The sequence below is a fragment of the Alligator sinensis genome, unplaced genomic scaffold, assembly GCF_000455745.1.
Source record: "Alligator sinensis unplaced genomic scaffold, ASM45574v1 scaffold243_1, whole genome shotgun sequence".
Classification (NCBI taxonomy): Eukaryota; Metazoa; Chordata; order Crocodylia; family Alligatoridae; genus Alligator; species Alligator sinensis.
The window spans coordinates 3,528,674-3,541,075 of record NW_005841841.1 but is presented as its reverse complement, the minus strand read 5'-3'; the positions used below and the strand labels follow the sequence as shown (position 1 = coordinate 3,541,075).

The 12,402-nt window shown below is 41.6% G+C and overlaps 1 protein-coding gene across 6 annotated transcripts in view; it reads left to right on the top strand.

Moving 5' to 3' along the window:
* TSPAN7 (tetraspanin 7) overlaps window positions 1–9,856 on the top strand; it is a 147,215-nt gene extending 137,359 nt beyond the window's left edge. For 4 of the 6 annotated variants that reach the window (XM_006015650.3, XM_025205186.1, XM_025205181.1 and 1 more), the window contains exons 7-8: window positions 8,305–8,377; window positions 8,701–9,856. In XM_006015650.3, the coding sequence (XP_006015712.1) occupies window positions 8,305–8,373 (69 nt within the window). In that variant the 3' untranslated portion in view covers window positions 8,374–8,377; window positions 8,701–9,856. The other 2 variants (XM_025205165.1, XM_025205171.1) reach the window with 2 other exon arrangements.
* Window positions 9,857–12,402: the final 2,546 nt, after the last annotated feature.

The following is a 12,402-nucleotide window of genomic DNA, read 5'->3' as shown; positions in this document are numbered from 1 at the left end:
TGATGAACTTATAGGCAGCCACAAGGTCGCCTCTCAACCTTCTCTTGCGGAGGCAAAAGAGGTCCAGGTGCCCCAGTCTCTCCTCATAGGGCTTGGTCTGCAAGCCCTTAACCATACGAGTGGCCCTTCTCTGGACCCTCTCCAGGTTATCTGCATCCCTCTTGAAGTGCGGTGCCCAGAATTGCACGCAGTACTCCAACTGCGGTCTGACCAGTGCCCGATAGAGGGGAAGTATCACCTCTTTGGAGCTATTTGTCATGCATCTGCTGATGCATGATAAAGTGCCATTGGCTTTTCTGATGGCTTCATCACACTGCCGACTCATGTTCATCTTGGAGTCCACTAGGACTCGAAGATCCCTTTCCACTTCCGTGCCACCCAGCAGGTCATTTCCTAGGCAGTAGGTATGCTGGACATTTTTCCTCCCTAGGTGCAGCACTTTGCATTTCTCCTTGATGAACTGCATTCATTTGCTTTCTGCCCACTTGTCCAACCTGTCCAGGTCTGCTTGCAGCTGTTCCCTGCCCTCCGGCATGTCAGCTTCTCCCCCATAGCTTTGTGTCATCCGCAAGCTTGGACAGAGTACACTTCACTCCCTCGTCCAAGTTGCTGATGAAGACATTAAAGAGTATTGGTCCAAGGACCGAGCCCTGCGGGACCCCACTGCCCACACCCTTCCAGGTCGAAACCGACCCATCCACCACGACTCTCTGGGTGTGACCCTCTAGCCAATTCGCCACCCACCGGACTGTGTAGTCATCCAAGTCAGTTGTTGTGAACATGTTGTAGGGACTTCCTAAGAGTTTTGTTTCACTTTGACTTCAATGGTATGGTCTATATATACCTGGATATGAGAACAGAAACCACCTGTAAACACAGAACACCTGGAAGTTAAGTTTCTAGTTAATCTTTGACTGGCAGGGTATTGATCCAGCTGTACCAACCTTCATCATGAGTGACCTTCATCATGAGTGGCCTTAGTTTTCCATTGAATCCCAAAAATTTGCCACCATTTTCAGATTACTGGTATTCTTGGTATGATCACATTCTTTTCAGGCACATGCTCGAAGTTTTCAGGAGAGTGCATGAGGAGAGAGATTTTTTTTCTTAAACAGAGATGAGGGCAATGCAAGTGTAGATACAGAGGAGTAAGGCCGGAAGGGACCTCCAGAGATCATCTAGTCCATCCAAGGACGGAATCTGTAACCTTGGTCTTATTAGCATCATGCTCTAACCAACTGAGCTAAACAGCTGTTTTCTATGAGCTTGGGACTTTCACATTCTTGTTCTTAATCCTGAAATACCATAGAACTAGAAATAGAAAGAGAAATAGTAAGTATAGATATAGCACTTCTGAGAAGACAGAAAATATGTAAGGTTAAGAATGTAGCTTCTGTCAATTACTTTTTGGATAAACTGGTCTCCATAAATGTTCACTTCTCAGGGTATGTTACTAAAAGTTTAACATTACCAGAAATGCACAGAAGACAATCAGATCTATTGAAGACAATCTATAGAAAACAATCAACACTGGTTGGCAGAAGTAAGAATAAGAATCATAGAAAATTAGGGTTGGAAGGGACCTCAGGAGGTCATCTAATCAAACCATCCCCAACTAGATCATTCCAGCCAGGGCTTTGTCAAGCTGGACTTCAAAAGCCTCCAACGATGGAGATTCCACAGCCTCTCTGGGTAACCTGTTCCAGTGCTTCACTACACTCCAAGTGAGTAAGTTTTTCCTAACATGTAACCTAAACTTTCCTTGCTGCAACTTGAGACCATTGCTTCTTGTTCTGTCATCTGCCACCACTGAAACCCAGTTGAGCTCCATTCTCTTTGTTCCCACCCTTCAGGTAGCTAAAGGCTGCTATCAAATCACCCCTCAATCTTTTCTTCTGCAGACTAAATAAGCCCAGTTTCCTCAGCCTATCCTCAGAAGTCATGCACCCCGGCCCCTAACCATTTTTGTTGCCCTCCGCAGGACTCTCTTCAACTTGTCCACATCCTTTCTATAGTGTGGGGTCCAAAACTAGACACAGTACTCCAGATGTGGCTTCCCCAGTGCAGAATAGAGGGGAATAATTACTTTCCTTGATCTGCTGGCAACACTAATGTAGCTCATCGTGCTGTTAGCCTTCTTGGCAACAAGGGCACACTGTTGACTCGTATTCAGCTTATTGTCCACTGTAACCCCTAGGTACTTTTCTTCAGAGCTGCTGCTTAACCAGTTGATCCCCAGCCTGTAGCAGTGCATGGGATTGTTCTGTCCTAAGTGCAGGACTTTGCACTTGTCCTTATGGAACCTCATGAAATTTCTTTTGGCCCAATCCTCCAATTTGTCTAGGTTACTCTGAATCCTAGCCCTACCCTCTAGTGTATCTACTACTCCCCCCAGCTTGGTGTCCTTCACAAACTTGTTGAGGGTACACTCCATCTTATCTTCCAGATCATTAATGAAGATATTGAACAATTAATGAAGATATTGAACAAGAGGGACATATTACTAGTCTGTAAGAATTCTGTGTCCTCTCATCTTGCCCTCCCCTTTTCACCAAAAATCTGATACAGGAAGAAAGCTGTGATGAAGCCTGATTGTGGTAGAAATCTGGAACCTATTTTTTTTAATGAATACTTTGCTTTTACAGTTTAATTATAGATTATTTGTTCCCCTCTTACATTTGGTACCCATGTGATTGGCTTGGTATGCATATATACACACCATTCTGGAGCTAATACATGATTGTTTAGCACCGCACAAGTAAAAACTAGAGGAATGGTCTCCTTATGACTTGTTTTCACTGCCATTCAAATGAAATGGGTCTTCCTTTTCTGTGCATGTGTGAGATATAAGCCCTGTATGAAGTACATTTAGATTGTAAGCTCTGTGGGAGTCTGTACTCTGTTTATACATTGCCTGGCATGATGGGGTCCTATCCTTGATCAGTCCATTGGCACTACCACAGTACAGTTAATAATAATAAAAATATAAGGTATCAAACTGGCTTAACAACTTGATTTGTTTTTTAGTTAATTCTTTAATGCCCTTTGATGCATGTCCCATTTGAGTATTCATTCTGTTATACTGTTGTGAATTGTACTGTGTACTGATTGTATTACATTCTGTTTGTGGCCAGCCCACGTAATCAGCCCAATTTAGACCACACATGCTGGATTTGTTGGTATCTTGCAGTGGTAGTCTAGGTTTGAATACATTCAATTTCGTGACTTTTAAAGTAGCAGCTCTTCCATGCTTTGGAGTACTGCTGAAATCTCATTGTGGGTGGCATGTGGAGAAGCAGGAAAGCCTGTGCACTTGTGTGTGCATGTACTTGCGTGCTCATTCATCCTTCTTTCCCTCTCCCCCTCAAGTCCCATATGCAAACAAAGTAAACCATTATGGGATCAGCAAGGAATCAGTTAGGATCTGAAGAGGAATTAGTACAATGAAAATAAAGAGGACCAGCCATGCTACCATTGTTACTCAATGTTACTACAGTGAAAAAGATAATAAAGCTCAGGAGTAACTTACATGTAAACTGAGGAAAATAAAATAAAACCCGCAAATATTAAAAAGTAATGGGAGATCCAGCCAGGACCCAGAACCCATTTAGAACATTGTTTGGTTCTGTATGTAAAAGCTTCTATGACCTTGAAGGAAATATGCAGCAAATACATATATATATCAGGAAGCATTACAAGAGGTATAGCTCTTGAAAAAAATGAGACTCAGAGAAAGAAATATCACATAAAGTAGCAGTGGAAGCCTTCAAAGCCCTGTTGAGTAGTAAAGCTGCAGAATGTGATGGGTTCTCAATAGGATTTTACAAACTGCCAAGTTGATAAAATCACCCCCATAGAGACTGGAATATTTAAACATCGAGACATAATGCACAGCCAGATAACATTATGGCTGCTTGCAGACATTAAAAAAAAGAAAAGAAAAGAAAAATCCCGTGCTTTACCACAAGAAGCAATGTGTTACTTCAGCCCGGCTCTGCAGTGTCTATAAAGATCTGGCACTTCAGCAGGGCTTTTTGGTGCTTTCAATCAGCTATTAGATAGAAAAGCCGAAAAAAGCCGCATTAAAGCGCTTGATCTTTACAGACATCAGGCGAGCCAGGTTGAAGTTATGCGCTGCCTCTTCTGGGCATGTGCAGATTTGGCGTGGAAACATGCCGTGTTTAAAGTAAAGCGCCATTTGGGGGGGGGATTACGTCTGCAAGCATCCTACATGACACCAATTAATTGCTTGCCAAACAGAGTGAAAACTTTAGACTGCTCGAGTCTGTCCTTTATATGAGGAGAGACTGAAAAAACTAGGACTTTTCAGGTTGGAGCAGCGATGACTGAGGAGAGGGAGGAAGGGGAAGACATGACAGAGGTCTATAACATCGTGAATGGTGTGAGAAAGTCAAGAGTGTATTATCTTTCCAAATACAAAATCTAGGGGGCACCCAATCAAATTATTAGGCTGCAGGTTTAAATAAAATGAAAGAGAAGTATTTCAGTTGCAAATAATACATATTTAACATGTGAAACTCATTGCCACAGCATGTAGTGAAGACCAGTAGTATAACTGGGTTCAAAAAGGGATTAGACAAATTTATGAAGGGGCTGCTAAACACAACAAGTAGAGATGCAACCATGGGTTTAGGACATCCCAAAACCTATGATTGATGGGACCTGGGAGGGTATGACAGGATGGTTCACTCTATACTTGCCCTATTTCTTCTACTCTGCCTTTAAAGCATTTATTGCTTGCCAGTGTTGGAGACAAGGCCCTAGTAGCTTAGTATCCTTACTGTGGCTCAGGGGAGCAGTTCACATACAGAGACCAAATTTCCCTCAACACAAACCTTAAAACATATGTAGGTAAAAGTTATGGCCTTGCTAGGCTGCGCTGTTGATGTAGACTGGGGTTTTCAAAGCCGAAGAGGTGATTTGGCATCCAAATCTCTTTCAGCAGCTGTGAAAATATTGAAAAGTTCAAGTGCTGTGGTTTTTAATAAGGGTCATATTGGGTGTGTTTTGTAACCTCTGTTCAGTCTAGTCTATACCTGAATTAAGATTAACCCTGTCACTTGATGTGCACAAATCCATGGTGGGAAAATTAACTCGAGTTCAGGAGAATTAAAGTTGTTCTTAAACATCAGTCCTTATGAAGTTGAGATGTTCTTAGGCACTACGGATAGTTTATCTTGCACAAACTTGCTTCTGTTTGGGCAGAAGCCATGTGTTTGGGATACACTGGGCATGTCTACACATGCAGTTGATGCTATAAAGGCTTACTGCTCAGTAAAATGCTGTGCAGTGAGCGTACACATGCTCCCTGTTAGGAGCAGCCCAGTACAGGGTTACTTCTATCCTTCTCTGGCCCCTTGCATGAGCCAAGGGGAGCTCCAGGCTTCCCTATGGTGCTAGCCCTCAGGCTGGCACAGAGCATGAAACTGGTCCCCATGCACATGCAGCCAGGAGAGATCTGCTGGCTGCAGTGGCAGCTGTCTCCTTGCCCCATACACATTGGGAGGGATCCTGATGTTCATGAGGCTGGGAGACAGCTGTCACTGCAGAATTCTTGCAGCCCCATGCACATGCTCCTGGGACTGGGCAAAACCTGCCCCACTTTTGGGGCAGCACCCAGCCAGCTCCAGGCTTCAGGGGATCCTTCTGGGGGACAAGACAGAAGTAGCCTCAGGGAAATCCCTGTATACCCTGGAGCTGGCTGGGAGCTACCGCAAAAGGGACAGTTCCCAGCCAACCCGAGGCTGCATGGGGAAGCAGGGAGCTTCCAAGTTCTGATGCTAATCAGCTCCTGGCTCCTGTAGGGAGCCAGGAGCTGAGTAGTGCTGGAATGGGGTGGGGGGCAGAGAGCTACCCCGTCCAGGCACAGCTCAGCTCCCACCTTCTCGGGGAGCTGGGAGCTGAGTAGCACCAGGACTGGGGGAGGTCCCCTAGTGTTGGGGTTGACTGGGAGCAAATTTGCTTCCGGCCATTGTCTACACGTGTATTACTGTGCGGTATCTACTATGCAGTTAATTTACTGCCTGTATTTACAGGTAGTAGCTAACTGCACAGTAGACTAACTTTCTGCACCATAAAAGATGCGCATGTGTAGATGCTGTTGCTTTACTGTGCAGTAGATTAATCTGCAGAGATTAATCTACTGCACAGTAAAGCATCTTGTATAGACACACCCATTATGTATAAATCAGCATTTCCTTAGAACCTTTGACTGTTCTGATTCAGATGTATATGCAAGAGGAAAAGAGGGTGGTTGTGGAAATTCTTCTAGCTATGTGCACAGCTTGATGTGCTTCTGTTTTTAGCCAAATCAAACATGCTTATGCTAATAGAAGTGAAATCGTGGTGCTGCTGAAACAGTGGTGGTCATGTTAACTTTAAACATGGCTAAATCTGTTTAGTACTGATGTCAACTAATCTGAAACCTAAGTAACAAAGTGTTGTGCTGCTTTCTTTTGACAGTGTCATCTAAAGAGTTTTAGATATTAGGAATCGGTATCACTTATGGGTAGGATTATACATTCATTCTCAGGGGTCATAAATGCACTTTAGGGAATGTAACACAGGGTTAGGGCAGAAGAAGGACAGAGTGATCAGCTTGTTAGGAGAAGTGGCAGTTACTGATGAACTCTTTGCAGGATTGAGAGAGTAAGATAAAACAGAATTAGAAGCCAGTTTGAAAGGGTAACCAGCAAGAAGTTAGCTGGGTGCCTGCTGTGCAATTCATCTGAAGAAGAAAAGTTTTTATTGCTAGCATATTTTGGCCTACATTCTTAAAAATCAGTTCTTTCTGGTATGCTCCACATGGAGTAAATAGAAATATGAAAAGTGAGTTGTTTGGTGCCCTGAACAGATGCCCACTGGACATGAATGAATGAGGTACAGCAGCTGTGACATACCACCCTTTGGCAAAAGTAGCTGTAACTCCTTGGAACAAAGTCAGAGAGTGGCTGATATTTCTGCAGAGGCAGTCCTCTCTCTTCACCTCTGCACATGGTTATGAACTGCAACAATATGGATATGTTCATGAGTTAATTAGTTGACTAGTGCCGATGTGGGAAGCACAGCTGAATTACTTGCAGTGTATTATACCATTGGTCTATACACAAAAACACTAAATTGCAATGAGTAAAATAGTAAACTACTATGAGATTAATAATAATATACAAAAATCCTTTCTAATGGATCCATTTTCAGGCTGTTAGTGATTTGCTGATCTCACTGCGTGTATTTTTGCAAATGTTAAGGCACACAATTTTAATGCCATGCCTTGGGAGAGCTCAGAGTGACTGGAGAAGGGCTTGCATAGCAATGACTACTGCCTAGCCCATCAGCACTGCATTTCCAAATTTCAAACCATCTTATCTTTAAAGTTACATAACTTTTGTAAAGAAAGTGAAACACTGGATTTTGACATGAGTAGGATTCCACTGAACCCACTTCTAATGGTGCCTCTTAGTTAATAGGGATGTTTATTGCTAACTATATGTTTACATTTAAGTGTACCTGCTCTGCATGCTCCCTGTGGGCCTGGGAGTCAAGTAAATTCCTTTCCTGTGTATTCATAATAGTCGGTAGTAAAGATTCTGCAGGTTAAGTTCTGTTCTCATTACTCCAATCTCCAAGGCTGCTATCTTTCAGGGATGTACCTTGGTAGTAGTGATGGGACACAGTAGACCCATTACAAGTTGTTCAAGTGTTTGTTGATTCATGTGCCATATATAAATCCAGCTCAATCTCCCATAGGCCGGGCAGTATACACTAGAATAAAAAGTAGTAAAAATCACTGAAGTAAGAAGGTGGGTTTCTGATTATAAATGGGTGGGAAGACTGATGAAAAGGTGAGTGTTACTTTTTCTCATTGCTTTTTGAATTAGACCTGCACTTTTGTTGGCATATGACAAATATAGAACATAAACCATTTGCTTTCAAGTAAGACATATCTCCGTTTTCAAAAAGCTGGTATCAATGAATTTATTTGGCAGTCACTGGGCATGTCTACATGTGCATTAATGTGCTGTAATTATGGCGTATTAAGTTTAGTGCTTGTAATAACAGGGACTAATTTAATGTGCCATAATCAGTGCTACTGCGCATTAGTGCCAACACACGTCTTTTTCACGAAGCTAATGTGAAGCAGACTAATTCTACTACATATTAGCACAGCTAACATGGCATGTTAATGTGCAGTAGAATTAGTCTACTGAGCTTCTAGCGTCTCGTGTAGACACGCCTATTGTGCGTTACAATTACCCTTAACTCTTTGTGACTTTTTTTCCTCAGTTGATTGGAATGCTGCTGGCCTGTTGTCTGTCCCGATTTATTACTGCCAATCAGTATGAGATGGTTTAACAAGGTGAGCCTTTATCTTTTTTAATACAGTATGCAGTTGACAAGATAGTTCAGTAGCTGTGCTCTGCTCTTCATTACCCATGAAAGTTAACACATTTTGGATAGCTAAATGTTTTAATGCATTTTTTTCTTTCTTAATTTCAGTGTTCTGCCTGGCAAAAAAGGGCAATTGTAACCTCACTTAAACATACAGTGTATGAAAGCTTTGTTATCTCAGATTTTATTAAAAAATCAAGAAGAGAAAAATTCTATTGTGAAGATCTGCAATTAAATTATTCACCTCTCCCCCTCCCCCCCAACCCCATCTCTTTCTCCCTATTCTTTCAGAGATGTGAAATACAGAGCCTGTCTCAAAATCAGGAACTGCAGAAATCAAGGAAGACTTTAAAGAATGTTACAGCACACACACACTCACACACGCATACATGCACATGCACGCATACACACATAAGCGTGCATGCTTGTGTGAGCACACACACACACACACACACATGCGTGTACACGCACACACACACACAAACCATCTTCTAGGCTCCGTACCATGCGTAGTGTACCATTCCGTGAAGTACCATTGTGCCACAAAGAGTAGCCTGAATCATGCAGCATCTAGAAGTCCATCTTAAAGGCTCTGCATATGATGGCACTGTATGTATGTTCTTGGTCATACAGTAGTTGCATTGTAAGTTAACAAAGGTAATTCATTAACAGCATTGATCAGGCTGTGCATGTAGTGACTGGAGGGCATAATTAGCCTTTCACCATGGTTGATAAATGTTGCACACACATATAAACCAGTATATAAAATATATATTCTTTTGGGTTAATCTTAATTTCTTATTTTGTTAATTGCTTTACTAAGATTTTCATCTTCCCCCACAACTGTCCCCTTCCCCAAAACAAATGAAATCAGTAACATACCATAAAGATACTTGAAAAATAATGTTGAAATGTTGTGCTTGAAGGGAACTGTTATTCCTGATGTTCTTCTACATCTTTGATTCTTATTCAGTGTTGTATGCCTAGTGTGTAGGTTTTGTCTAGTGCATTTTGCCTCTAAACCTGAACCTGTGTGATACTGTTATTAAGCTGTTTTGTTGCTTACTATGAAGGCGGTAATTTTGCTTCTTTTATTTTTTTATTAGATAACTATGAACTAATGAAACCTTGCTGTACTGCGGCCTTCATCCTCTGTTTCCTTTCTTTTCTTTTCTCTTCTTTTCTTTTCTCTTCTTGTGCATTGGAATTGCAGCCACCAAATACTTGTCAAATCAATCAACAAAAAACAAAAATAAAAAAAAACCAAAAAACAAAAAAACAAAAACCAAGCATAAGAAATATTTTTGGGGGAAAGCAAAAGTTTAAAACCTTTTTAAAAAAATAGGATTTTTTTAATGATGCCTCTGTCTAGCATGCCAACAAGAATGCGTTGATATTGTGAGTATTTGTGATATACGTATTAATAAATGGAACCATTACAAATTTCTATCTGTTTCACTTTTATTTGTCAGTCCTCACACAGCTCTCTTTTCAGGGCAGGTGCAAGCAAAACACAAAGTCTCAGTGTTTCCTTATTTAGAATTACATGTTTCCTTACACATATTTTAATTTGTGACTTGCTTGTGAGGGGAAAATAATATTACCTTGGAAAAGAGAGTTAGCTGGAATTGTTTCCAAACAGTTGCGAAACAAACTGTGGATTAAATTGAAGATTTTTCTACATGACAGATAAACATCCTCTTGTGGCACGTAACAAAATCTACAGTATTTAATTATCTTGGTCCTTAGGTAGTACTGCATGCAATTAGGGATTCTCCTACTTTCTTTCCTTTTTTTGTTTTGTTTTTGTTTTTTTGTTTTTCTTTAAAGTACACTGGTTTTGCTCTATTTGTGGAAAGACATGCTTACGGCTCTCAATTTTTCAATGGCTTCCAGAGGCTTTAGATCAAGGTCCTAAGTAAATAACTTAACTATAGAAATAAAAATAAGAGGAAAAGCATTAGCACACATGTGCATAAACTTCGGAGCATTTTTGAAAACTCTGAGGCAAATGCAAGAAATAATTGTACAGTGCTTGTTTCATATATTGAATACCTTGCAATAAAAAGCACACTCAAAATAAAAGGCCTGTCTTTTTGTACAGCTTCTGAACTGCAGAGGCGTTTAGTATTGTGTATGCATATACTGCTTTACATAATTACAATTGCCTTGGCTGTCTACACTCTGAGCGGTACACCTTACCTTGTCTCTGCACCTGAGTGTGGAAAACCCTTTTGTTCTGCCTGAATGCTGGTAAGATAAAATGCCGCTGGATTATGTGCAAGGTGTGCAAAAATATAGCTGATTGGTGACTCAAAGCTGTCACACAGACCTCCTAAGGTCTGAGGTTAAATCTAGATAACACGTCAGGCTCTATTAACATAGGCTGCAAAATGACACAAAGCTGAAGGGCAAGTGCAGGCTCTTATTTTTGGTTTCAATGTGCCTGCAGCTGAGAGGATAAGAGAACATCTGGACATGTCTTAGATTGAATAGATGTATACGTAAAACTTACATTCATGACTGCCGTTTCACAAAGGCCAGGCTCTATTATAAACACTGCCAACAGGACACCTTAGCAGAGTACAGACCCTCCTGCTGCCTCTTGCTTGTGTTTTTTTTTCTGTCCTCCAGCAGTAGTGGCCCTAGGCTCCCCAATTAGTATTGAATAAACAATTCAGATCAGGTCTTAAGTAAGGTCTTCAGGGGAATCTGTAGACTGCAGCTAATTACATTGCCTAGTGGGATGCCTGCCTTGGGGATAAGACTGCAAATCCCAGATTTTGAGCCGGTGGTAGCACAAGGAGCCTGAAGAACACTGGGATGTGTATGTACGTGGTCTCCAGCCATGTGTGCTGCTTTTCAGCATTAACTGCCAGTAAATCCATTGAGCGGTATTGATGTGATCTGTGCTCTCTCATCCAGAATTAAAGTGCTGCAGTACTGCTGACAAAAGCGGATAAGCCTGTCGGAAACACATAAAGGAGACAAATCCTGAAAAGACCTTAACAAGCCCAGTGGCACCTTCAGCTTCATTCATTTTGTGTTAGGATTCTGGGAGGGACAAGATCCTGAACTTTTTTTTTTTGGCATGGTGGAGACGCAACCCAGTATCATCCCCTAACCATAGATAATTACTTTAACTGATCTGATCTACTGCTGAGAAGAAAGCTGATTGTCACTTCCTCCCCACTGCTGCATTTGACTGAAACAGTGCTTATAACTCCAGTGGCTTCACGTTGGGCTTTCTTCTCAATCTGTGCTTTCCAGCGAGATTTGAAAAACACTTACGTTATTGTATGTTTATTATAGAATCAGAGGGTTAGAAAGCACCTCAAGTGTTGTCTAATCCAATCTCCATTTCTGCCCCCCCACAAACAAATGCAGAATATGCTAGTCCTAAACCATTTCCAACAGGCACCTAAGCAACCTCTTCTTGGACACTGAAGGAAATTTTACTGCTTCCCTTGGCATCATGTCCCACTGTCCTTACATTTATGAAGTTTTCCTGCGGTTTGAGATAAATCTGTGTTGCTGTGCTTTTGTATACTTGTGCCCAGGAATTGTGGTCATGGGCCAGCACAGCAGTAGGACTTCAGCATCCAAATTAGGACTTCCTAGCCTTCCAAGTGCTGGAAGCTGTGAGGCAAGAGGGGCAGACTATGTATCATTCTGGATATATCCAGTCTAGTATGATATGCCCTTTTCCTTTGTATCTGCTCTCTGCCACTGAGATAAAAAAATATGGGCTAGATGGAACTGTGGTCTGACCTAGTATGGCATCTCTTATGTTCTTAGTTTCTTCTTGTGCTGGGCACTGTACACATTGTACTGCATACCTATAGCCCTTCTTTACTTGACACCTATCATGAAACAATGGAATTTTATGCTAGAACCTTTGTTACTAGTTGCCGTCATGCTGTACTTTTCCTAATAACAGCAATTTTCCCTGCTATTTATTGGTTCTTTTGCATTCTTGGGAGGGGGGAAGAG